This window comes from Artemia franciscana, chromosome 17 (assembly GCF_032884065.1).
Source record: "Artemia franciscana chromosome 17, ASM3288406v1, whole genome shotgun sequence".
Lineage (NCBI taxonomy): Eukaryota > Metazoa > Arthropoda > Branchiopoda > Anostraca > Artemiidae > Artemia > Artemia franciscana.
This window is the reverse complement of record NC_088879.1, coordinates 10,444,631-10,471,503: the sequence shown is the minus strand read 5'-3', so window position 1 is coordinate 10,471,503 and position 26,873 is coordinate 10,444,631. Positions and strand designations below refer to the sequence as shown.

Genomic DNA, 26,873 nt, shown 5'->3' with positions numbered 1-26,873 from the left:
AATAAACAGACCATTCTCGTTTCATAAGAGATGATAATTGATAGAAATGCACTGAATTAAATATGACATAATACCAGAGAAAGAATTGTGTAGTGCGCAGTGTGCTATTGAGGAGGCAAAGTATAACTCCTTAGAGTAGTAATTAACGCAGTTAAATAACTAACTTTGAGTAATAATGTAATTGGTTTATTAGGATTAAATACACTGCTTATAACCTGAAATTGTTAAAAATAGTGATTTTTTGGTACTTTGATATTATTATATCATACTGTTAATTAATGTAACATTTAAATTAATCAGTTTTCGAAAGGCGTTTTACTTTGATAAGAACCGATTTTTCTTCAGTGAGCCTATACACTATTAAAAAATTTGAAAGTGGTGACCTTGATTTACTTCTGAGTTCTAACCATAAGTGTATACGTAAGTCTATAAGCCACAAGAAAACTTACAAAAATTAATTTATTTCCGCGAAACTCTTTTTAGCAGTATTCGCGATTTTTCAGTTTTATTTGCAGATGGCTGTTGTATCTACATATTAGCACAATGTTTTGATTGGAAATGTTTGAGAATGTCTGTGTAAATGTTTCCAACTTTCAGTCAAGTAAAGACCAAATTTTGAATTCATCAATCGATCTCAGCAGAAAAGGATCAGTGGATACTTTAGCATTTCCCATTGTTGAGTTTCTTAACAGCCATCCATTATTTTTTACTACTAGTTCCTGTTCTGGAAGGTTTATTTTATTTGGTGATTACAATGAAACTAATCCAGTATTGAACAAGGTATAAACTAATTTTATAATTTATTTTGGATAAATTTGTCAAATGTCTGGTAAAATTCTAGTTAATTGACTTCTTGCTATCTTGGAAAGGGTTTAGGTTAGGAAAATGAAACTTTCAGGGATGAGTCTACAGGCTAAAGTATGTCCCAGGAAGGTAGTTTAAAGTAACCACCTGCACTCCTTCTCCCTCTAGAGGGCCCTGAAATTTGCCTACATGACATGTCTATACCTATTGAAATTTTGACAAAACAACTTTTACCTTAATTTTCAGTTACTAGGCCTAGTTGCTTTTTCTCTATATTTAGTTCTGAAAATGCAATTCCTGTTATGTGAGTAGAATTTTGGGTAAAATTCTAGTCAATTGACTTCTAGCTATCTCAGAAAGGGTTTAGGCTAGGAGAATGAAACTTTCAGGGATGACTCTACAGACTAAAGTATGTCCTGGGAAGGTATTTATAAAAATGAAACCTTGCAAAATAGATCTTCTGCTTAATTGAAGTACAACAAAATTGTTCTCAGCTTCATAACTTTGCCCAAATCCATTTTATAAGGTTTTAAAGATATGCAAATAAATTTCCTAAATTTTGAAAAAAACATTAATATGGCTCAAAATTCTGTTCAAGTAACAGAAATTACATTTTCAGAACTAAAGGCAGAGAAAAAGCAACTAGTAACTGAAAATTAAGGTAAAATGCTGTTTTTTCAAAATTTCAATAGGTATAGACCTGTCATGCAGGCAAATTTCAGGACCCTCTAGAGGGAGAAGGAGTAGAGATGGTTACTTTAAAATACTTTCCTGGGACATACTTTAGCCTGTAGACCCATCCCTAAAAGTTTCATTTCCCTAACCTAAACCCTTTCTGAGATAGCAAGAAGTCAATTAACTAGAATTTTACCAAATGTCTTACTAATGATGATTTTGGAGATAAACCCCTTTTCTAGAAATAACAAAACAAAAAACTATAAAACCTTCAATAACATAAAAAGAGCAATTGGGTAAAGAACCTCTAATTGGGAAAGACCACTTTTCATTGGCATTCAGAAAAAATAGGAATAGGCTTTTAGACCACCCCTCTTTTACTACAGCATGACATAATGCAAGTGTAAACCCAATCACCTCAGACTAAAGCCAGCTCAATAGCAGTAATTTGTCATCACAAATTTGATGTGTGGTCTCTGATTTTACAAGCAATTGAAATAAAAAATATATTTAATATTTGTGATTATATAATGAGTATAAAGTAATAAAAGGTGATATTTGAGGATCAGAAGACAATCAGCTTTCTGTTAATATTTGAATAAAGCTGAAATACTAAAGGATATGCACATAAAAATAGGATAATTGATATTTCCAAAAAGGAATCCTTCTAGATAAATCAATAAACTATTAATTTCAAGCCTAAATATTGTTGCATAACTTAGATTTTTGGCTATTCATTGGTCTACAGTTCTTGTCAATTCTTCTATGATAACAAGATATGAGGTTTTGAGTTTATATAACTATGCTCAATTGAATATTGTTTCCCAATACAGTAGCCAGTAAAATTCTAGTTAATTGACTTCTTGCTATCTCAGAAAGAGTTTAGGCTAGGAAAATGAAACTTTTAGGGATGAATCTAAAGACTAAAGTATATCCTGGGAAGGTATTTTGAAGCAACTACCTCCACTCCTCTCTCTAGAGGGCCCTGACCTTTGATGACCTTTAAAAAATATTTGTGTTATAAAAGTGAAACCTTACAAAATAGATCTTCTGCTTAATTGAAGTACAACAAAATTGTTTTCAGCTTCATAACTTTGCTCAATTCCATTTTATAAGGTTTTAAAGATATGCAAATACAATTTCCTAAATTTTGAAAAAAAAACATTGATATGGCTTAAAATTCTACTCAAATAACAGGAATTGTATTTTCAGAACTAAAGGCAGAGAAAAAGCTACTAGTAACTGAAAGTTAAGGTAAAATGTTGTTTTGTCAAAATTTCAATAGGTAATAGACCTGTCAAGTAGGCAAATTTCAGGGCCTTCCAGAGGGAGAAGGAGTGGAGGTGGGTACTTTAAAATACCTTCCTGGGACATATTTTAGTCTGTAGATTCATCCCTGAAAGTTTCATTTTCCTAACCTAAACTCTTTCCAAGATAGCAAGAAGTCTATTAACTAGAATTTTACCCAGTAGGCTACTCAGTTAAGGTTACTTATAGGGTATAAATAAGAAAAAAGAAATAGGCCTATTATCACTAGGCCTACCATCACAGTTGAGTAGGCTACCTGTCCTGGTTTTGCTAGTTTAGGCACTTCCAGATAAGCTAGGAAAATGAAATTTGGCAGGCATATCAGGGACCAAACCAGATTAAATTAGAAATAGCCATTTCCCTCATTGGACCATTTGAGAGAAAGTGGGGGCATGGTTAATTCAGAAAAATTAGAAAAAAGGAGGAATTTTTAACTTATGAATAGGCAATTGGATTTAAGTGAAATTTGATATTTAGAAGGTTATTGTGTCTCAGAGCTCCTATTTTAAATCCTGACTGGATCCAGTGACATTGGGGGGAGTTCGGGAGGATACCTAAAATTTTGGAAAACAATTAAAGTGGAGGGATTGGGATGAAAGTTGATGGGAAAAATAAGCACAGGTCCTAGATAAATGATTGTTATAACCAGAATTGATCTGCTCTCTTTGAGGGAGTTGGGGGAGGGTTAATTCTGAAAAACTAGAAAAAATCAGGTATTTTTAACTTATGAAGGAGTGATCAGATCTTAATGAAAGTTTTATTTAGAAGGACCTCATAAATCAGATCTCTTATTTTAAATTCCAACAGAATCCAGTGTCACTGGAGGGAGTTGGGGGGACTGGAAATCTTGGAAAATGTTATATTGGAGAGATCAGGATGAAACTTGGTGGGAAGAATAAGCACAAGTCCAAGATACATGACTGACACAATCAGAACAGATTTGCTCTCTTTGGGAAAGTTGGAGGAGGGTAATTTGGAAAAATTATAAAGATGAAGTATTTGTAACATATGAATGGGTGATCAGATCTTACTGAAATCTGATATTTAGAAGGATCTCATGCTTCATAGTTCTTATTTTAAATACTAACAAGATCCAGTTACATTGGGGGGAGTTAGAGAGGGAAACCAGAAATCTTGGAAAATGTGAAATTTGAGGTATCTTCATCTTACAAATAGGTGATCAGATCTTAATGAAATTTGATATATAAAAAAATCATATGTCTGAGATGCTCTATTTTCAGTTCAAATTGGATCTGGGGACATATGGGGTTGGAGGGGGGACTGAAATCTTGGAAACTGAAATCTTGGAAAATGCTTAGAGTGGAGAGATCAGGATGAAACTTGATGGGAAGAATAAGCACAAGTTCTAGATATATGATTGACATAATTAGATATACTCTCTTTGTGGGAGTTGGGGGGATTTCCAGGGCTTCAGCAAGTTTGGTGCTTCTGGACATACTAGGACAATGAAAATTGGTAGGTGTGTCAGGGACCTGCACAAATCGACTTGATAACAGTCATTTCCCCAATTCGATCATCTGGGGGGCTGGAGGGAGAGGAAAAATTGAAAAAATGAGGTATTTTTAACTTACAAATTGGTGATCAGATCTAATGAAATTGGATATTTAGAAGGTCCTTGTGTCTCAGAGCTCTTATTTTAATTCCTGACCATATCTGGTGATATTGGGGGAGTTGGAGGGGGAAACTGGAAATCTTGGAAAATGATTAAAGTGGAGAGAACAAGATGAAACTTGGTGGGAAGAATAAGCACAAGTCTTAGATATATGATTGACATAACCAGACTGAATCAGCTCTCTTTGAGGGAATGGGGGAGTTTGAGAGGAAACCAGAAATCTTGGAGAACACTTAGAGTGAGAAATTGAGAAGAAACTTGGTGGGTAGAATAAGCAAATGTTGTAGATATGTTTTTGATGTAACTGTACTGGATCCACTCTCTTTGGGAGGGTTGGGGGGGGGGGGTTGGTGCTTTGGTGAGTTTGGTGCTTCTGGACATGCTAGGACAATGAAAATTGGTAGGAGTGTCAGGGATCTGACAAATTGACCTGATAAAGGTGTTTCCCCCAATTCAACCATCTGGGGGGCTGAAGGGAGAGGAAAAATTAGGTATTTTTAACTTGTGAGTGGGCAAATTGGATCTTAATGAATTTTGATATTTAGAAGAACCTCATGTCTCAGAACTCTTATTTTAAATCTGAACCAGCATTAAGCCTCTGATTTTTCGTTTTTATCAATCTATTGATCAATCTCATGGCATATGAGCTTTTGGCTCTTCCAACCTTGTCACTAGTACCATATGAGCTCTTAGCTCTTGTTGTAGTCAGAGGTCAACCCTTTAAAATCTCTCTAAGTTCATAGCTGCTGTAACAGAGACATCCCATAGTTGCTGACCTTTGCATGACCAAATGGCAAAACAAAAACAATATTGTGCAGAGTGCAGACTATAAGTTACATCTAACCCAGTTTAATGTGTTAATTATGACTCTTGGTTCCATGCAGGGGCCAAAAATTTGCCAGGATAGATACTATCAATTGATGTAACTCCTAGATATGCCTTGATTGCTTCAATAAATCGAAGGTAAACTTTACTTTTTCTCCAGGTCTATCTGTACCCTATTCTGACTTGACTTGAACACCTTTTACCCCAGTTGAAAGAAAAAGGATTCTTAGTATCCTAAGTACCCTAAGCAGTCCTACTCCTTTTCTTGACCCTCTACACTGCCAGCTTTCTTGTTTAAGAAAAAAATAACAAAAATGCCTCAAGAACCCAAAAATGGGTAAATCTGTTCAGACAGCATCACATCTGCCTTCTCCTTATAACCGGATTTTACACAAATATTGACTTTAAAAGAAAAGTTAACAGATGTGTTAATGCATATGACAGATTTTTTGTCAATTTATATAAGTGATTCAAGAAGTCAACCTACAAATAATTCCATTTTAAATGAGGTAATTAACACTTCAGACTCTCATCATCAAAAAAGTGCATTGTCTTTAAGCTTAATGAAAATTAATGAAGGAAGCAGAGATTAAGCTCATCAACTTTAACCACTACAAGTGACATAAATCTAAATTCATAAATTGCACCTGACCTCAATCTCACCTCTATTCAACCTAATTTTAATCCTGACCTTGAGAACACAGATGCCAGTACAGAAGTGAATCTGCTTAATAATAAGGACTTCCCTGCTAATATTTGCAAATGTCCTAATATAATTTTGGTAGTTTTTTTTTCAAATTAGAGATAAATGTGATTTTGGACATGATTGAGCTCCGAGTAATCTGCAGGAAAAATGTTTTCCGGATAATAGTGTTGTAAAAAATTGCAAGTTTTTTAAGCTAGGACATTGCAAATTATGTTCTAAATGCACCTATAATCAAGGATATATTACCCAAAACCTCAAAAAACAAAACGAAGCTAGTTAAAGAGTTCGTTCCTGTTGAACAAGTACTCATTATTTCACTTATGTCCTTTTTACCTCACTGGCAAGTGTACTGAAACATAGTGAAATTTTGATCATGTTCCTTTATGTAAGTTAGCATCAAGCAGGCGTTGTTATGGGTGTACAATCTGCATATTTATGTCCTGTCTTCCTTAAAAAAAAGAAAAATAAAGTTGCAAACAAAAGTGCACAAACTTCAGCAGTCCCAGCTGTTACCAGTCAATTACCTTAATTCGCACTTCAGAGCGAATTAGTTGCAAGAACTGTGATGCTCCATAGTTGATGATGGCAATAGATCTGGTCACTGTGCTAAGGTCAAGCGACAAACCATAGGGACTAGAGAGTGCTGGAGAGATGCAATTCAAGCCCACTCGGTAACGGTGATCACATGGTAGGTATGGTTCAAGGACCATTCTCCAGCGATTTAGAGTTGGCACCACCGCACAACAGCAACTTTGGATAGAGTGTGTGAGATGGTTGGGTATGACAAGCCACATCATCCTCCAAGCTAACTCTCTATTGTCTTCCATGACTGTTATGGTAGTGAGGGCTGGGAGGGGTTTTCCCACTGGAATCTCCATGGTTTGGCCTCCCATTCCTTGTCGAGCCTCTTTTTGAATTCCTTGGGCGAGGTTGCAGAGACTGTCTCTTAGCTTAGTTGGTTCCAATCGTTCACCACTTGCTGGCTGAAAAAATCTTGTCGGACTTTGGTGTTAATGCTGGATTTGAACTGCTTTTTGGAAAGTCCTCGTGTTTGCTTTTGGTGGGGAGAGAAAGTGAACAGCTTGTGATCCGCTTGCTGGAGGTACCTGTAGGTGAGCAGCATGTCGTTACGCCTACGCTGAAAACGAGTGTTGGGAGGTTAACAGATTGTAATCTTCTGCAGTAGGGCTGACTGCGTAAACCGTCGATGCATTTGGTGGCTCTCCTCTGGACATCCTCAACAAGCTGGATCTCTCTCTTGTAAAAAGGACCAGCAAGACATGTTCCGAAATCTAGGATTGGCCTGACCAGAGCTTTATATAATTTCAGCAAAGCTGTGGAGGATCGACTACTGACGGTTCTTTTCAGGAGTCCCAAATTTGCATTTGCTTTCGAAACTGCTTGGGTGGTGTGCTCGTGGAATTTTAAGCTGTCATCCAACAGGACTCCCAGGTCTCTACCACTACTAGAAGTAGGAATCAAAACTGTCGATGACGTTTTGCCGTCATACATAGTGTACTGGTGCTGCGGATTACCACGGCCGAAATGAAGAGTGATGCACTTTGAGATGTTGAAGGACAGAAGCCATTTATCTGCCCATGCTTGAATTTGGTTGAGATCGGCTTGTAGGCTAATATTGTCCGCGGTACCAAATAGCTTCGAGTCGTCGGCGTAAAGAGTCAAATGGTTTTTTGTTTCAGCTACCAGGTCATTGATATAGATGAGGAATAAGGTTGGTCCGAGGACAGTTCCTTGAGGGACGCCGCTCAGAACTTGGCAAGGTGTTGAATAGATCTTATCTCCGTCCGTGGTAAAGAGCCCAACCTTTTGTGTTCTGCCACCAAGGAAGTCCATTAGCCAGTCGACTAGTTTATTATCAATACCCACGGCTGTAAGTTTGGAGCGCAAACGACTATGGGGGACTTTGTCGAAGGCTTTGGCAATGTCTAGTAGAATAAGGTCGACAGGAAATCCTCTGTCAAGAAGCTGAGTAATTAGCTCATAAGTTTCGAGTAGGTTGGTTTCGACTGACTTCTCGGGAAGAAAACCATGTTGTTTGTCTGAGATAATGCTGTTGGAAACTAGGTGCTTGAGAAGTGCGTCGTTGACAATTCTCTCTAAAACCTTAGCGACAGCAGACGCAAGGCTTGTAGGTCTGTAGTTTTCAGCTTTAGACCGGTCACCCTTTTTGAATATGGGTGTAACATAAGCAGTCTTCCATTGTGAGAGAACAACTCTGCAATCGAGAGAAAACTGAAATAGATGGCACAAAGCAGGGAAAATCTCGGTGGTTGTTTCTTTGAGCAACCTCGGATGGATTCCGTCGGGGCCAGCTGATTTCTTGGTATCGAGGTTTTTTAGCCTCTTTTCCACCATAGGTACAGTGATAACAACCGTACTCATGGGAGATGGTATGTCGTATTTAGGAGGGACTGGAGGCTCACTATCTGGTTCTGTTGTGAAGACGGAAGTGAACTGGTTGTTTAGTAAGTTTGCTTGTTTCTGGGTGTCAGTCACTTCTCCTCCATCATCAGTAGTGAGGCGTTTAACACAGTGCCTAGCGTGGTCTTTACTAGAGACGTAATTCCAAAACTTTTTTGGTTTACTCTTGCATTCATTGGCAATTCCAAGCTCAAAATTTTGGTACAGTTGTTTAGTTAAGTTTCGTAGTCTGTTCCGAGCTTGAACGTACTTTTCATAGTGACCAGGCTTATCGCCTCGTAATCTGTGTAGACCATTCTTTTGTATTTACTTTTTAATGGACGTCTATAGGTGATAATTTCTATGGCAAGATGGTCGCTTTTCCCAACTGGTGGGAGATAGTTTACTTTCTGAATCGCTTCGGTTCTGTTTTCAAACACCAGATCTAATATCGTGGGTTGTTGGGAAGGGCGAAACCGAGTTGGCTGGTCAATTAGTTGGTAGGCAGAAAGGTCGTGTACAATCTCAATGAATGGTCTAGCGTTAATCGGGATTCCATACTTAAAAAGTATGGGGTCTTTATACTTAAAAAGTATAAAGTCTAGGATTCCATACTTAAAAACCCTTTTTTAGGCAGCACGACAGATCCCTCTCTTCTCTTATTAAATACCCTTCATTACCTCCCTCACTATCCAATACAAAGCAACATGCTCTAGGTATCTTCTCCCCAAAACACCCTCCAACCCAAAAGTTTACTCACAGCCAGTCAAATCACCATTGCACCCAGACCCCTCCAACAATCCCCTCTTACTCATATCCCTCCCAGTTGCAAACCCCCTTGCATACCCTATCCTGCCATCCACCCAAGATGTTGTTGACTAACTGATATACAATAGTAAATTTTGGGTGTGATCTCGCCATTTCAGGTGACTGAATCATAGCCACTTTCTTGTATGCTGGTCTTATAGCCCGCAGTTCCACTTGCAATTCAGCTCTGTCAGTCATAGATGGTGGGAGGAAATTGGAGTGGAAAAAATACGTCCAAATTAAATGGCCATATGACTGTTTTAAGAAACCCCATGGTTATGTTCTTATGACTCATCTTTTGCATAAGTGATGCTTTTGAAATTTTTGTGACCTCCTACACAGACATTCTTTGGCCAGATTTTTTTTGGGTATATAGAATTGTAAGACTCTTTGACAGCTTGTTTCAAAGGACTATAAATTTACGTTTACTGTGTCTGAGGCAAGAATCATACCTAAAGCAAGAATCATACCCCTGGACCATCAGGCATGCCCTTAAAAGTTAAGTAAGTAAGTTATCTGGCTTTTCAAAATGATTTTAAAATTATACCTGCTTGATGCTATATGAATCACGAAATAGGCATATAAACATTATAGAATCAAGTGCTAAGCTTTTGCAGTAACAGATAAAAAACAACATGCATAATTAAAAACCCATTGCATCATCAAAAGACCAAAAAATAGGCCTGGCCAGGATATGAACAAAGAACCTGTTGCACCTGAAACAAGAATCATTCCCTTAGATCATCAGGCATGTGCCTAAAAGTCAAGTGAGTAAGTTACCTGGCTTTTCAAACTGATTTGAAACTTACACCTACTATGTGCTACATGGTTTTGTGCATAAAAACTGAATATAAGATGGCCATAATCGAAGATTTGGTTTCACCCCTCCCATGCGGTAGGGCCCCCTTCTTAGAGCTCAAACAGTCCATATTACTATGTTATATAGTCGACTTGTGTTATATGTGGTCCATAAAGTTTAAAAATGGATGGAAACAAAAAACTGACTAGTGAAAAAAAAAATGCCATTTGTAGCTGATTTAATAATGGCTATTATTATATCCTTAGTTTTAATAGTAAAATGTTAACTGAGGTCTCAAAATTATAATTTCTCCCCAGAAGCAATTATTGGATTATGAAAGACATAAACAAATCATTTTAACACCCAGCCACCTGAGGCCAAAACAGCTACATGCACTCCTCCATCACAATATATTCAAAGCCTCCCTCTTTACCCCCTCCCAAAAAGTTCCCATTTCCATTAAATCTTTTATTTCAACATCCTCCCACCCTATTTAAGGGCAACCCACTTTTTTTGGCCTTAGAAAGTTACCTGACAAGGATGATCTTGGATAGTTCATTATTCTTCACATGCAGAAAGTGTCCCATGCCTTTGAAAGTAGGATTTACCAATGTTTTTTGTACATTTTACTGTTTGAGATATAGTCAGGTAATCAAAACAATCTGTAGGTAATTTCCCTGGAATACATCTAGCAAATATTCCTGATATTTTCACAGCACTCACACTTCAGAACCCTACCTGAAAAAAAAAATATTCTAATTTTGTTGTATGCACTTATCTCCCTGTTCTTCCAAACTTTTTCAACACTTTGGGCCTTGGGTGTTCTACTTTTCACATTTTCACTGTAACTGGCATCTTTACTAATAATACTACCTTGGCAATTGAAATTGTCCATTTGATTAATCTTCATATTACCCAACATATCCTCTTCACCTCACTTATTCTTAGTCTTATGAACTCAGTCTTCCTAACATTAATTTTCAAAACTATTCTTGCACCCTCAACTCACAAAACATCTAGAAATTAATTCATTTTGCTAATATTTTCATATAGGGTGCTTAATTCATAAGCATAACCTAAGTTTAGGAGAGTTATACCTTCCCAATTGATTTTTTGCTCTCACGTCGCCTTTGCTTTGCTTCTTAGGTGCATGAATTGTGCACCTCTCAATCATTAATCTAAGAGTGAAAATTTGGTCAATGCATCCTCTTCTCTTCCTTAAACCACTCTGTTCTGCTCTCCCATTGCGTTTGCTGTGGTTGTTACGACAAATTCCATCCTCATTTTCTACCTTAACCAATGCAATGTTATTCTTCTACATAATACTGGTTGCTTTTAAGTATTTATTGACATACCATACTAGGATAGGATCTTCACCAAAGATCTTCTATCAGTTGAATCAAACTTTTGCTTGTAATCTAAGAACCTGAGGACTAAATGGGTTTGATGACTCATGTACTTCTCAATTATTAATCTAGGAGTGAAAATTTAGTCAGTGTGTCCTCCCCCCTTCCTTAAGCCACACTGTTCTTGTCTTGAAACTTTATCTACAGCATTTCGAAGGCTAAAAAGTATCATCATGCTTAACAATTTGCTTTCTATAGCAACCAAACTAATGCTTCTATAATTGCCACACTCGCTCTTAAAACCTTTCTTGCAGAGGTGTTTATTTAGAGTTTTCTTAATATCACTAGGTACCTCCCCTTTTTCAAAATTCGTATTCATAATCTTCAGTAATTTAACTAACCTCATTATCACCATATTTAAAAAACTAATTTATCACACTCTCAGTACTTGAAGAGTTATTATTTTTTAATCCTTTTAATACTGTCACTGATTCTTCGTCACAGATACATTCCCCTTGCATCTAAAACGTCACAAACTTTTTCATTCTTTTCTATGTCTTTTTTTGCAACTCTATCATGGTTTAATACATTCTCAAAACGTCCTGTCCATCTCTTTTTTTTCTTTCCTTATCACTAATTGTGTCCCAGTTCCTGTCTTAACTGGGACATGTCTAGATTGAATACTCTGTCTCAATTTATTAAGTTGCTAATACAATATTTTACTACTATGCCATATGACCGCATCTCCCAGATCTTTAGCAATCTTATCCATGGCCTCAACTTCACATCTCCTTAATTCATATTTAATGCTTTCTCTGTTTTCTTCACACTCCTCTTATTTTTATATGAAATATCACTTAAATAATTCTCGTACCAGCCCCTTCTTCTGTTTATTAAACTTGAAGCATTTTCATTAATATTTGTAGTGTTTCTAACTTTTTTTTCACTAAGACACCATCAGCAATTTCAAAAATCGATTCCATCTTGTCCTCGTAAATCTATTCCATTTATCTTCTAGATTGTCAAATTCTAAGCTCTCCAGTTCAGTATTCAACTGTTCCTGGAAGGTTTCTCTCAAATTCTCATCCTGGAGTCTACCAACATCATAGCTTCCCAGAAGGTGCTTACCCTTCCTAAATATCATAAGCCTAGACGGTACTAAATGATCATCTTTACTTTTAACATCAATAACAGCACTCCTATGTACTGTAGTATCCTGTAATAAATCCTGCCAATAATATAATCAATAAGGCTGGCTCATTTGCCATTATACAAATACCATGTTAATTTATAGGCCATTTATGACCAATTACTGTATTGGTTACTAAAATGTTATGTTTTCAATTAGAAATCCTAGTCTGAGGGAATTTAAGTGAAATCAGGTATAAACAGTATCTAAAAGTAATTTATATATTATCCAAATTTTGGTCTTAACTTACAAAAAAAAAGACAAGAAATATATTACAATTTATCCTATTCTTATTGATTTGTCTTTGCTGAACATGTTTTAATCAGTCTCATGTGGGGAAAACGAATATCTTTCAATAGATCAATATATATATATATATATATATATATATATATATATATATATATATATATATATATATATATATATATATATATATATATATATATATATATATATATATATATATATATATATATATATATATATATATGATAGTTATGGCTATAATAGGTATGGACCATGGCAATACAAAATGAAAAATTCAAAGGATATTCAATTCCTAATGTGAAATTATTCCTCCATTTTGGGAAATTTCAGAATTTTTACAAAAAAAGAGCCAAAATGAAAAATGTTTTTGATAGCTGAGTCAAAATATTTTGTATTGCTCATTAATTTGCTTACTTTTTCCCTTTTTTTTCTTCTTTTTTCTTTGAATAAAGTAGATGGTGTTTGGAAATTTTAAGAAACATCATCAGTTGGGTGGTCATATCTCCATAATTGTAAATTTTTAGAAGAATAAAAAAAAACCTCACAACTTTTTTTTTATTTCCCTTCACTGTAAAACAAAAGCAGAATGATATCTAAAATCAATACATATTAATCCATTTTTGTTTTACAGTTGATGGAGGGAAAATAAAAAAAGTTGTGAGGGTTTTATTTCATTCTTTTGAAAATATAGAACTATGGCGATACAACCTTTTGATACCTGACTAACGATATGGTGATGTAGAAATGTGGAAAAATAGGTTTTTGTTATGTGGATGCATTTGACTTGAAATAATTAATTTTTTCTAGGAGTCATCTTCTGAAGTCTTGGGTGATCGCAAAAACAGGAAAGAAGGGTGTGATTGGAAGCATGTATCACATGATCTAGTAGATGTCAGCTCCATCAAGGATATCATCAATCAAAATACACAAAGTCCTTTAGTTCTTAAATTTGAGCCATTTATTGTCCATGTTCAAGCTAAAACTTTAGAAGCAGCACAAAAGCTTGTAAGTTTGTATGCCTTCCTTTTTTTTTTTAAATTTGTCTATAGTCACTTTTCAGCTTCAGTTGTTTTATAAATTTTTTTTTCAACTAAGCTCTGAGAATAGAGGACTCTCAGTGCTCAGAGCCTCGATCTGAAATGTATTTGTTGTGGTATTGATAAAGAAAACATGCCCTTTGTCAGTCAGTTTGCTTAACTTTTGCAGTATTTGGATTCCTCTATTAAGGACTGTTTTAATTTTTTAATGTAAATCTGAATATTGTTCATAGTTTCTTTCCCAAGTTCCATGGTGGCATTTGTTATTAGGCCCTTGAATATAAATCAAAAGGAACAGGATTACCCTGCTATCAGTCAATGTTAAAAAGTGTGCTTTTATTCCATTGGTTTGCCTCTGACATATTTTCATAAGCCAGAGACATTTTTCTTTGAGAAAGTACAATTTTCAGAGAGACAAAGAATCCAGGCTTTTAAAAACCAGATCTTAAGCCAAAAGCCATTGAAAAGAGCGAAAAGTTAAATTCCGACTGATTTGTTCTCCTGTCTGAAATTTTAAGCCAATAAGGAACAAGAAATATATTCAATTCAATTTTTTATAACCCATCTACAAAAAAAGAGGGCGAAACGCCCATAAGATGGAGTAATAAGACAGAAAAAAAGAAAAAGCTATAAATAGACACAGATCAGCACCAACAAACAGTTAAATAAATAATGCTGACCATGGATGAGATACTATCAACATAGAAGAACGAAAATCATCTAGCCTTTTATCACTAACACATATAGGCGAAACTAGGTGGAATTTATTTATTAAGTAACTATTTCTAGTCCAAGGAGGGTAACTGAGAAGGAATTTAGCATAACGAAAATATACTCTACGAACAGATAGTTTCTGATGTTGACTAAAAAACTGCCAAATCGGACAAAGAGAAAGGAGATGAGGTAAAACTAGGCTATTATAAATTTTCGCAAGATTTAATTTGTCTATGTGTTTAATATTAGATACAATTGAAGCTTAAGCATTTCCCAGTTTCCTCTTCAAATTTTCAAGGGATAATTTCACAATTTCTTTCAAATTTTTTCCAATAGGCATTCCAAGGTAAACTAATTTTTGAGAGAGGGGGACTTGAGCATTAGCTAAAGACAAAAAAATAGGGCCATTTGTCTCTTTAAAATTGAAAGCTACAACAGCAGTTTTTTCTACATTGACAGAAAGCCCAATATCTGTATATTAATTGTAAAGCTGATTAAACACGTTTTCACATCCACTAAAAGTACAGCTTAGATTCAAAACGTCATCTGCAAAAGTTATTAAAGACAAGTTACATCCATAGTGAATACAACTAAAATCAACAGAATTTTGGGCATGTAAAACAGAGTTATTCAATAAAGTAGGTGAGGTAAGGCCACCTTGACGGACACCTTTCAAAATACCAAAAAAGGGAAGATCCCCCCTTTAACTTTGCCTTAAGGTGATGGTACATATACAAAAGGCATTTTACTATACAAAAATTTACCCCTCTTTGATACGCTTGAAGTAAAACTTCAAAGAAAAGTGCAAAGTAAAACTTGAAAAAAAAATACAAGAATCGAAAGCTTGAGCAACATCTAAAGCACAAAGAATAATATAGAATCTACTTCTTTCTGCATCTTCAAGAACATTCATTAAAGCAAAAAGGGCATGCTCCCGGCTAATGCCTTTTTGGTATCCAAACTGGTGGGTTGGGACATAACATTTAGAAACAATGTCATCCAAAATAACTGACTCAAACAATTTAAAAACAGTACAAGAAACTGTTATAGATCGGAACGAATTACACGCAGTGAACTCCTTTTTGCCTTTTTTCGGGAAAGGGGTTATTTGACCAACTGTAAATTGATAAGGAACAACTCCGTTTACAATAGACATTTGAAAAAGTAGAGATAAATGTAAAAAAGATTTTTACATCTTTTTTAGATTTTTAAATCTTTTTTAGATTTTTAAATCTTTTAGTATTAAAATATTTTTACTAAAAGATTAATAAAAAGAAAAGCACTTGCATAATCAAAATGCGTCTGGCAGGAATTTCATCAACTCCCGCGGAATTTCTCTTCTTTAGTTTTTACAATAAAACGATAAAGCACTTGGCTTAATTGTAAATGTTGAAGGTTCGTGTTTTTTCAGACAAGCACTTAATTCTTTTTCAAATTTTAATTCAAGAACAAGATCGGGAGAAGAAAACTCATGCTTATAATAATTTATCCAATCAGGCTCAGGAATATTATTTGCACAAATGTGTTCACAAGGGCGTTCAAATTTTTTCCAGAGTTTCAAAGGGTTCTCTGCAATTTTATGAGCGTTTTTCTCAATAAGATCAGGATTATGTTTTCTTAACACTTTAGCAAAAAAACGTTTAGAACACAGCCACAAACTATTAATAGTCCCAGACTTCGGCCTTCCGCAATCCTTCCAAATATTCAGCCAAATTTTAGAAGACTCGCACGCGGAAATAAGGGAAGGTTTTTTTTACCAACCCTGAACTTGAAAGCCTTTCCTAACACGCTTGCACGGGACAGCTGAAGCTTCAGCACACTTTAATGCGTTGTTAATTTCTGCAAGATAGGTGGTAAATCCGATGGCTATTTCTTTTTCACAAAGGCCCTAGCGCGTGCACAACAAATGAAAGGGCACCTTTATTTTATCTAATATTCTATCCCATTCAAGACGAAACCTCTGGCGGTTAACTTTTTTTCAGTCTTCTATATAAAACCACTTTTTATCTGGCTGTTTAGGGGCATTAAATGAAGCATTTATTTTCAACTTTATTGGAAGGTGATCCAAATAAAAGCATCACTAATTACCTCAACTGATTAGGAAGGGAATTAAGAAGGGGTTGGGTTCTTGGCAATGAACTGGCAAAGTCTCCTCCGATCAAAACTCGAGCATTAGGGCGCTTTGAAACTCTCTTCACAAAACTCGCTAGCCTTTTGCAAGCATCTATGGATTATTCTCTGATTGCAAAGAGCCGTAATTAGTTGGCAGGTAATCGTTTATACAGATTAGGTCCGAAAACTCAGCAACAATAAAATGGTCATTCAACTCGAGGAAATTGCGGGAAATTGTGAAACGATAGCTAATCCGCCTGAAGGTCGGCCACGGCACTTGTTCCTTTTCGCTGGGTGAAATAAGAGATAAGAATTCTGTGAATTGCTGAGTAGATTTTTCCTTTCATCAGATAAAAAATTTTCTTGGAGACAAATTATTTCATTTGTACTTAGAAGTCCAGAGATGACTAGGCCTTTGTCAACCACTTTGCCATTGATATTCTTTGATAGGAGACTTAAGGCTCGAGCAATTATGTAGACTTAACGTTACTTGAAAGTCCTTAAAGGGCGACTGAACATTTGAAGTTGTAACATGGATGATCCTGTGATTTGCACAATGCACACTTCTTGGGCCTTTGACAAGGTGTTTTGGAGCTCGAATGACCATGGTCACTGCAAACTGCGCAAATAGCTTCGTTTTTGCAGCTGCTGAAAATATGCCCGTAGGCTTGACACTTGAAAAATCTTACCGGGAGGGAGAGATACTCAGCAACGTTGATCCTCTCATAATCTATGACTGGGGGATTTTTATGGCATTCATAAGATCAACTTTGGTTTTAAATTTCAATCGAAATGAGCGGGTATTGCCAATCTGTTTTGAACTGACACATTTCGGAATCATTGCGCAAAATTCATCGTCATTTATATTGCTGGGGACAAATCGAGCAATACCGAGGTGAGAGGGGCTCCTGATTGTTGCAGAAGGAGATTTATCACCATTCTGAAAGACCCTGGCAAAAGTTTCTGTATCAGCCTTGCTAGCTGTAACAACTCGCCAATTATCTTTTCTGGGATGAACTTCGACAATTTTAGAGCACTCTCTGCCACAGTTTTTTTTTTTTTGCAAAAAGTCTTTCCTCAAATCTGACTTCGTGAGGTCAGAGGGCAAATTCTTGAGTACCACTGCATATGAGGGCTTTGTTTCAGTAACTGTAGGAATATGATTCAGAAGACTTTTTACATGTACGCTCATTGTTTTGCTATGGCTCAGGATATGTTAGAATAAAGTTGTGTCAAATTAGTAAAACCACCAGATTAATACCTAATCATTAAGCAATGAAACAGCTTTCTTTAAAATATTTTTAGCAGTTTAGTTTGAAGTATTTCATTGTTCTGATTTAAATATTTTCTTTTCACGTTTTGTGATTTTGAATACTCGAACAAAGTCATGTCTGATTAGTAAAATCGCTTTATTACTAGATAATTATCAATCGATGAAACACGTTTTTGTAAAATATTTTTAGCACTCAGGTTTTTTAAATTTACCGTTGGCTACTATGTCTTTAAAGGAAGGATGCAGTTTTGTTCAGGTGTTTGGTGGCTTATATTTTTAAGTTGATTTTTCACTCATGTTTTCTTTTAATTTGCCGTCGGCTACTGTGTTTTCAAAGGAAAGATGCAGCTTTGTTCAGGTGTTTGGTGGCATATATTTTTTGCTAGATTTTTCGCTCACGTTTTTTTTTTTTATTTGCCGTCTTTACTATGTCTTCATAGGAAAGATGCAGCTTTGTTCAGCTGTTTGATGGCATATATTTTTAAGTTGATTTTTCACACACGCTTTTTTTCTTTAAAACAATCAAAGAAGATTGCTGGATTTCGATTGCTGATTTTGTCAAATCGTGAGTTGGACTTATAACCTGTGTTATTATTGACAATCTATTTTTATAAATTGGTTTTATAAAATTTTTCTACTGAAACTGTAAATCTGTTTTAAAGAACCTGGTTTGTCAGTGGAAAACGTATTAGATGAAGGTCGTTTTGGATAAAAATGAATATTCAATTTCTACTTACTTTTCAAGACATAATCAGCTGTTTTAGTCTGCACTTAGCGAATTCGAAAATGAAGCTTTACTTTCACTGTCTGTGCTACTTAACCAAAATTTACTCCTTCAATCAGATCTTACCTTTATTCCTTGCAAAGAACTGATTTCTATTTATCACATCAAAGGCTTTTCCCATTGACAAACCGAATTGCAATTAAATAGCCTGATTTCAATTTGAAATTGAACATTTTGTTTGATTTTTAATCAAATTTCAAATATTATTTAAATCTCAATAAAATCAAATGATTAAATTCTGTTTGAAATTTTATTTTCATAATTTTTATTGGAAAATTTGACGATGCACTAAAAATCTGAATCATGAATCCATAACCTTTACTGTGAATTGCTTGAAAAAAATTTGCAAAATTCCTTTTCCTATTGATGATTCAGATTCTTGTTTCAAGAATCTGCCTTTTCAGTGGATTAGGCCTTAATTAGCCAATATCACTTTGACATTAGTTTTTTGTGGGGTTTAATACGTATAGTCCATTTCCACCAGAAAGTAAGTACTCCTGTTTACCTTCCATCCTTGTTAAAAGAACCAGTCATTAAACAAAGTAGATTTCTTCAGTCAGCCAAACGCATATCATAAAATACAAATCATTCTCGACTAGCCTTTTAAGTCATATAGAAAATTAAATGTAAATCTCCTACCTGCATTTATCTGCTATGATCTCCTATTTGCCTGGTTTGTAAAAGATTATTTGAATATAACCTAGTTTAATTTTATTATGTATCCCAAAGTGTGTAGAAACAAAAAAATAAAATGGGAATGGCCAACAATGTTGGTGGAAGGGATATAATACCCTTTTAATGGGGAAAAAATTACCATTCTCATGTCCTGAAAAACTCCGAAGGGGTTTCCGACATTTTTTTGTCTAGTATACGAGGTCCTACACAAGTAGAGTTCTACTCTGGTCTCAAAGCAGAGCTGAACGAGAGATAGACAAGAGGAAGAAGAAAGCAAAGACTTAATCGTTGAATGAATCAAATGCAACAACATACGTTTACATGGACGGATGAATTTTGTCCAGCTCTCATTCTTATGGAAATGGGTCCTTAATTTTCCCTATTCAAAGTAACCAATCACATAAAAATTTTCGCAATGAATTTGTTTTGTGCATGCAATTTAAGGTGGAATTCTTATTTATTTTCATGACAGTTGGCTTTTGAAATAAGTGGTTCTTCTAATAAAGGCAAGTTAGATTAGTGTCATACTTAATAGTAAAGTTATGCATGGTTCGTTTGTAAATTTTCTTTGGATTCAATTGGTTTTCCATTGGGCTCAATAGGGCTCAATAAAAACAGACACTGTTGATTTTTATATTTTTAGCATTAAAAACACTTATTCTTTTTCTATTCTTGTCTTCTAAAGCACAATTCTTCTTTGCTCTCATTCCGTCTTTTTTCCAAGCTTTCCTGTGGCGTTCAGTCTGGATTCCGTGAATCTGGCATTTCATTCCGTCAGAAAAGCGGTAAAATCAATAAAATTATTGTTGCTATTCGAAGTACGCATGGAATAGAAGTGCCGTTCCGTTTTGACTTAGTCTCTTCAGAGGTAAGATCTGGTTGTCAAACTTGTCATTAACTGGATTTTAGTCTCTGCGGAATTCTGTTTGACGTATATAAGTTGTGTCTGTACAGTAGTGTTTATTTTGTGGTTATGTTCGGTAAATAGTGTAATCAAATTACTACTACTTCTACTAACAACTCACTGCAGCACCAAGCCGCCTGAGGCCAACACAGCTATGCACATTCCTCCTCCATTCCATTCTATTCATCCGTATCCAATTTTAGTTAGGAAACAAACAAAGGAGGAGATGGTGTCTTAACATCTACCCCCGCCCGCTAAAAAAAAAAAAAAATGTAGCCACAAATTTTGTGTGTGTTGTTTTTGTGTTTTTACGATAAGCCAGAAGCTGTAGTTTATGCTTAAAGGACAAGGTAATCGTATTCATTAGCCTTGGGTATATACCTTGACTATCCAAAAAATATAATATTAATTAGACATTTTTTAGAGAATGGTTTAAAATAGTACCAAAAATTTGTACTGGTAGCATAAATCCTAAGGGGTCTAAAAAACAACAACATATAGTTCTATAGTTGTTTTTTATGATGAATTTGAAAAACAGGTTTTACTGAAAATGAGTTGTGACACTAAAAAAAGGGAGGAGGTGCTTTTTCTGTGTCATCCGGAGCAATCTGTTTTGCTGCAAGAGTATTTCTTACTGAAATCACAGATGGAATTGAGAAACAAAATTAGAGTAAAATTTAGGAAAATGGATATTCCCTTTTTAAAATTTTTAAATTCAATAATGTGAACTGCGAGCACTATAAAGCAGTGATGCTCTGACTTTTATATCTAAAGTTTCTTTAGAGCCACCCTCTCCCCCCCCCGGTTTTGAGTTTGGGAGGGTCACGTTGCACCTTTTTTTCTTTAGTATACTATAAATGTGTATCTATGTGTAATTTGTTTGCGATTTACAGCTTTATCCATTTATGCATCTTATTTTAGTAATTGCTTGCAGTGTTTTGTTTTGGAAAGCTTGATTGGTAAATTCAGAAAAAAATGGTACATTTAGCTAATGTATAATCATAATCATAACATCAGGACCTCCAGCCTTTCTGGGGAATAATCTTGAATCAAGGTTCACCAAGATGTCGCTGTCAACTGAGATTTATGACGATACAACTTCTCTCAACGTTTTTTTCAAGTATTTTCATTTTTAATACACTTTACAGTACAAAAGACAATAGTTGCACATGATCCAACTAGTCCTTCGCTTAGTCTCTTACCTAGTCCTGGTCCTTTACTTAGCTTAGACGCTAGGTTTTATAAAGAAATATATCGAAACATGCCCTCAGGGATTTGATTTCAGATCCGTACATAGCGCCAGACAAGAGGGTAAGATATCTTGGATTTACTCTTCTTTTTGCGTTTTGTCCTTCAGTTGATTAGGCAAGCTGGGGTTTTCATGTAAATTAAATTTTAAAAAAATGTTTTTTTTAACTGAAAGTAAGGAGCGACATTACAACTTAAAACGAGCAGAAATTACCCCGTATATGAAAGGGGATGTTTCCTCTTCAACGCCCCGCTTTTTACGCTAAAGTTTGACTCTTTCTCTCAACTCTACTTTTTAAAAAAGTAAAAACTTTTTAGTTTCACTATTCATTTTCAGTAAAACCTGTTTTTCAACTTCATCATTAAAAAAACAACTATCAAACTATCTTTTGTTGTTTTTTAGACCCCTTAGGATTTTTTTGAAGAACGGTTAGTGGATGTTCTGGTAAAAACAGTCATTATTTCACTTACTTTTGCGAGAACTAGACGCTGCTCCACCTCTCCCAGCAAACATAATTTCACCTACGGAAATTTTACAGGAGGCACGTTTATGTTTAACGGCTTCGAAACGGTACATCCAGTCACTGTCCCGGAGCCGATCGAAGAGGAAAGACAACAATCATTGGCGCTAGTTCAAACTTTTTCTTTAAAGGTGGAGGTTGTACTTTCGACGAGACTTTACCTACACTCGTAGCCTTATGCTGAATCTTCAGCAGCGGTGCCAAATGAACTTAGGGAGCCTCAGCATAAAGTGTGGCACAGTCTTGGGCTACGAGACATATGCAGGGGTTATACCTAGGGTTTAATGGGCTTCATTGAAGATAGTCTTTAGAATGGAGACATACTCTCAGCTTTTTACTTTAGAGAATCGGATCGAGGTGAGCACTCCAAGAAAGGCCTGAGAAATGAATTTCCAACTTTAATTATAATTATTTATAAATCAAGGGCAATGTTTCTCTTTCTTTTGTGAAAATTGTTTATAATGCTAACTAAGCCTCTTTTCTTTTTTATTATTCTCCTTCTCTTTCCTGGTTATTTTTCTCTTACTCTGTGATATATTTCTGTCCTTAACTTTTTTCCATTTTAACGACAGACTATCAGTATGTGCGATTGAGCGATAATTGCTGTTCTGTCTATTTTCATTCAGTGTAATTATGTCTTTGATCGTAGGGGATGGATGCGATCGGTTCGATAGTGACAGGCTTTGTATCATTTATAAACTGAAATCTCAGCCAGATGAAAGAGTGGACCCAGAAAGAACACAAAGAGAAGTGCAAAAAAATATTAGAAGGCTTGTAGTGTGTGTGTGTGTGGGGGGGGGGGGGGTAGGTCTATAGTCCCCTAGTTCTGCTAATAAAACACAGTCTTCAGCTGTTAAAAAAATAACGCTAAAATAATCATCTTTAGTTTTTTTAATTATATAAACGAACTTAAGTCCTGACCGCTATTCTTTTCAAAGTTCTGTTGCTTATTATAGAGGACAAGGGTGCAACTTCTAAACATCAGCTGAGACATTAATTGTCAAATTTTTTCATATATTTTTGTAAATGAAGGACAGTGTTTCTTGCTGGTTTGAAACGAGTTTTTATGGTCAATGTCAGTTCACTTTTTATCCCTTTCCTTCCCTTTTCTTGTTATCTTTTTTTGTTTTCCCTTATCTTTTATGTTTTATTGATGGACCATCGATCTTTAAGCTTGAGTTTTGATTGCTATTTTTTATGGTAATTAATTTTGAATTTATTTTATTGACTGGCTATCTAAATAAGAGGATCGAAAAGACTGGCCAAAGACTGACATTTAGTGGGGATTGGGGCAAGAATTTTTGCTTTGTGGGTATCGCAGAGAGCACTGTCTAGCGCTGCAATCATTGTCTAGCACTGCAATGCTCTCTGCGATACCCGCAAAGCAAAAATTATTGCCCCTGTCATCACTAAATGTCAGTCTTTAGCCAGTCTTGTCGATCCTCTTATTTAGATAGTTATGTAATCTAATAAATTTAAATTTAGTTATCATAGAAAATAATGCGCCAAGATCAATGTTTATATTAAGCCTCGTTACATGTAGACATATCGGGGGTCAAGTGCGTATGCTATGAATAGGGGAAATTGGACTCGATTTAAGGCACTCTATGTTATCATTGTCAATTATCTTTTTTATTAATAAGTTATATTTTGTCCTTATTTCAGTTTCTTGGCTACATCATCGAAAAAGTCAATGGTTTAATGAAAGAAAATGTATTGAGAATCGACCGTCTTCTAAGTGAACTAAAAAAAGCGTTTCCTTAACAAAGTGATATATTAAAACTGAAGTGATCTATTATTGAATTACAGATATTTAAATTTAAAAAAAAACGATGGATGGAAGAAAAGATGGTTTAAATGCAAGTGACGAATCTTTAGCTGACGAGTCCGTCATCCTCGAGGAGTCACCTTGTGGTCGATGGTCAAAAAGAAAGAAAGTCTTATCGCACAAAGATTTAGTGCCTGGAGTTGATTCTGCTTTTCTTGCTATTGACGCAGAAGAGGGGGTTGAAGTAGTCTGGAACGAGGTAATGCTGGCTGATCGCCAGCAAGAATTTGCAGAGCGCATTGTGTCAACGTTCGACCAACTTGTACAACTGAATCACCCGAACATCGTTCGATTTCATAAACATTGGACTGTAGATGGGAAATTAATATTCATTACTGAATATATTACCTACCCCACGTTAAAACTTTATTTGAAAATGACTAAAAAGAATGGCAAAAAGATTAACACCGCAACATGGAAACGATTTTGTTTACAGCTGCTACACGCTCTTCGCTATTTGCACTCCCGCACACCTTGCATTGTTCACGGCAATTTATGTTCAGATGCAATCTATATACGTCCAAATGGGCTCCTGAAAATTGGTTCGGTCTCTGCTGAAGCTATTATGGCTTATTCCAATTATAAAAGTTCACCCTGTTTTTTATTGGCACCAAGTTCTGGAAGGCTGACTACTGGTACTGACATCTATTCTTTGGGATTAGTCGCGTTTGAGATGGCTACACTGGAAACCAGTGATACTGCGACGTCCTTACCTGTGGACCAAATTAAAAAGATTTTAGATTCTCTTGACAATATACTAGAAAGGCATTTCATTGAGACGTGTCTTGATCCTAGTTTGGCCATGAGACCACCAGCGTTTGAACTGATTTTTCATCCAGCTGTTTTTAACGTCCCAACACTCAAGCTGATATCAGCACATGCTTTTATTGATAAATTTGCCAACGTTCCAGATCTACAAATTGGTGACTATTTCCAATTAGCAAATTATGGTGAATCGGACAGTATTAAGAAGATGGTGCAGTTTCTTGAAGATGTGAGAATGGGTTGCTACCCAATACCCGCTATTGGTATTGAGTTTCGTCGTCGCGCTAGTTCATTTGATAAAACGAAACCAGGCGTTACTGACGTATACCCTGTAGAAAAGAGGCGAATTGAAAAAGTGATTGTGGAAATTAAAAACTCTGACGGGGGACAATCGGAGATACTCTTACAGTTCATTATGACAGAAAAACTGACTCGTAAGGCAAAAGCTCTTTTGGGAGTCTCAGACACGCCTAAATCTATTGCTAATGAGCTCCTCCATTATGGTATAATTAACACCGAAGATTGTGAGCAGGTTCTTAGTGAAATAGAGAACACCATTAAATCTTGTTACCAAACTGGCACTAAAGCCAAGCACTAGCAGTTAGTTTCTTTTTCTTCTTGTTTTGATTATTCCATTTTTCGTTTTAATTTCAATCTAATACTGTTGCACCTTGGTTTGTCACTGTTATCGTGTTCTATGCTTCTGATTAAACAAATAGTTGCCATTCTAATGGCGTTCACAATCTAAAGCAGTGGTTTTCAACCGATTTTGGGCCATGACCCAAATCGTCCTGCTTATGGTCAAGTTGGCTAGTCCCTAGTGATTCATAACTAATTCTAGTGATGTATTTTTGGTCCATGTAACATTGTAACATATTTTTTTCTGGCTAGATATATTTTTCTTGATTTTCTAGTTTTACATGTTTACAACAGGTTCCCACATATACGATTTTTTCTAAGGCAAAATATTGCATTAAAACATTGAGCACGAAATTCGCATGTTAACACGATAATTATTATAGGTGATAACACTAGCCAATTACCTTGTCATGTTAAAAAAACTTTAAGGAAGAAATCAAAAGTTTTTTTTTTTCATTCTTACTTCTACCCTAGCTTAGAAACAAATCGACTACTCAGAAGTAGCACTGCTAGCATCACCTACCTGACGCTAGTCTATATATGTTGGTGCAATGCCCAATGAAGGCCTTTTTATGGCACCAAGTGAAATATAGCGATCATAAATTCTGTCGGTCCCGGTTTTGCTAGTTTAGGTACTTTCAGATAAGCTAGGACGATGAAATTTGGCAGGAGTATCAGGTACCAGACAAGATTAAATTAGAAATAGTCGTTTCCTCGATTTGACCATCTGGGGGGGGGGGCGGTTAATTCGGAAAAATTAGAAAAATGAGGTATTTTTAACTTACGAACGGGTGATGGGATCTTAAGGAAATTTGATATTTAAAAGGATATCGTGTCTCAGAACTTTTTTATTTTAAATCGTGACCGGATCCGGTGACATTGGGGGGAGTTCGAGGGGGAAACCTAAAATCTTGGAAAACGCTTAGAGTGGAAGGATCGGGATGAAACTTGGTGAGAAAAATAAGCACAAGTCCTAGATACGTGATTGACATAACGGGAACGGATCCTCCCTTTTTGGGGGAGTTGGGGGTGGTTTTAATTCGGAAAAACTAGAAAAAATGAGGTATTTTTAACTTACGAACGGGTGATCGGATTTTTATGAAATTTGATATTTAGAAGGAACTCGTGTCTCAGAGCTCTAATTTTAAATCCCGACCGGCATTAATCTTCTGATTTTCCTTTTAAATCAATCTATTGATTCTTAGAATTTTGCTAGAGCTCATGTCATGTGAGCTCTTGGCTCTTCTGTCCTCGTCACAAGTGCCATATGTGCTCTTAGCTCTTGTTGTATAGAACCCATGCTATACTGCACAAAACTGGTCTACATTTTTCAAATTAGGCCTAGCCATCTAAAATGGCCCATTAATCTTACCTTCAACCCCATCTTCTTCTGAGCCTTTTTCCATTCCCAAGTGACCTATTCTTATGGTATTTATCAGCTTTAAAGTACACTTTTCTATAATGTCTACCTGACAAAATTAGTTTTTCAATATCCATTCTGATCTTGCCTAGCCTATTGATCTGACATTGATATATTGTGATTGCGTTTTAGTTAATTTTTCATTTGCAAAAAATATTTGATTCGAAGCT

At 35.6% G+C, this 26,873-nt stretch overlaps 1 protein-coding gene across 3 annotated transcripts; it reads left to right on the top strand.

The window, feature by feature from the left end:
* Positions 1-520: 520 nt before the first annotated feature.
* LOC136037826 (nuclear receptor-binding protein-like) lies at positions 521-25,557 on the top strand. 3 transcript variants are annotated; one of them, XM_065720666.1, is made up of 4 exons: positions 521-780; positions 13,591-13,788; positions 20,103-20,246; positions 23,717-25,557. In XM_065720666.1, the coding sequence occupies exons 1-4, from the start codon at positions 559-561 to the stop codon at positions 23,813-23,815; spliced, it is 663 nt and encodes a 220-aa protein (XP_065576738.1). In that variant the 5' UTR covers positions 521-558; the 3' UTR covers positions 23,816-25,557. The 3 variants fall into 3 exon arrangements, with proteins under 3 accessions (XP_065576738.1, XP_065576737.1, XP_065576736.1); XM_065720665.1 differs by lacking the exons at positions 521-780; positions 20,103-20,246 and having other exon boundaries at positions 13,601-13,788; XM_065720664.1 differs by lacking the exons at positions 521-780; positions 13,591-13,788.
* The last annotated feature ends 1,316 nt before the right edge of the window (positions 25,558-26,873 follow it).

Coding starts and splice junctions, on each gene's coding strand:
- LOC136037826 (XM_065720665.1), top strand. CDS start 23,884: ATGGATGGAAGAAAAGATGGTTTAAATGCAAGTGACGAATCTTTAGCT.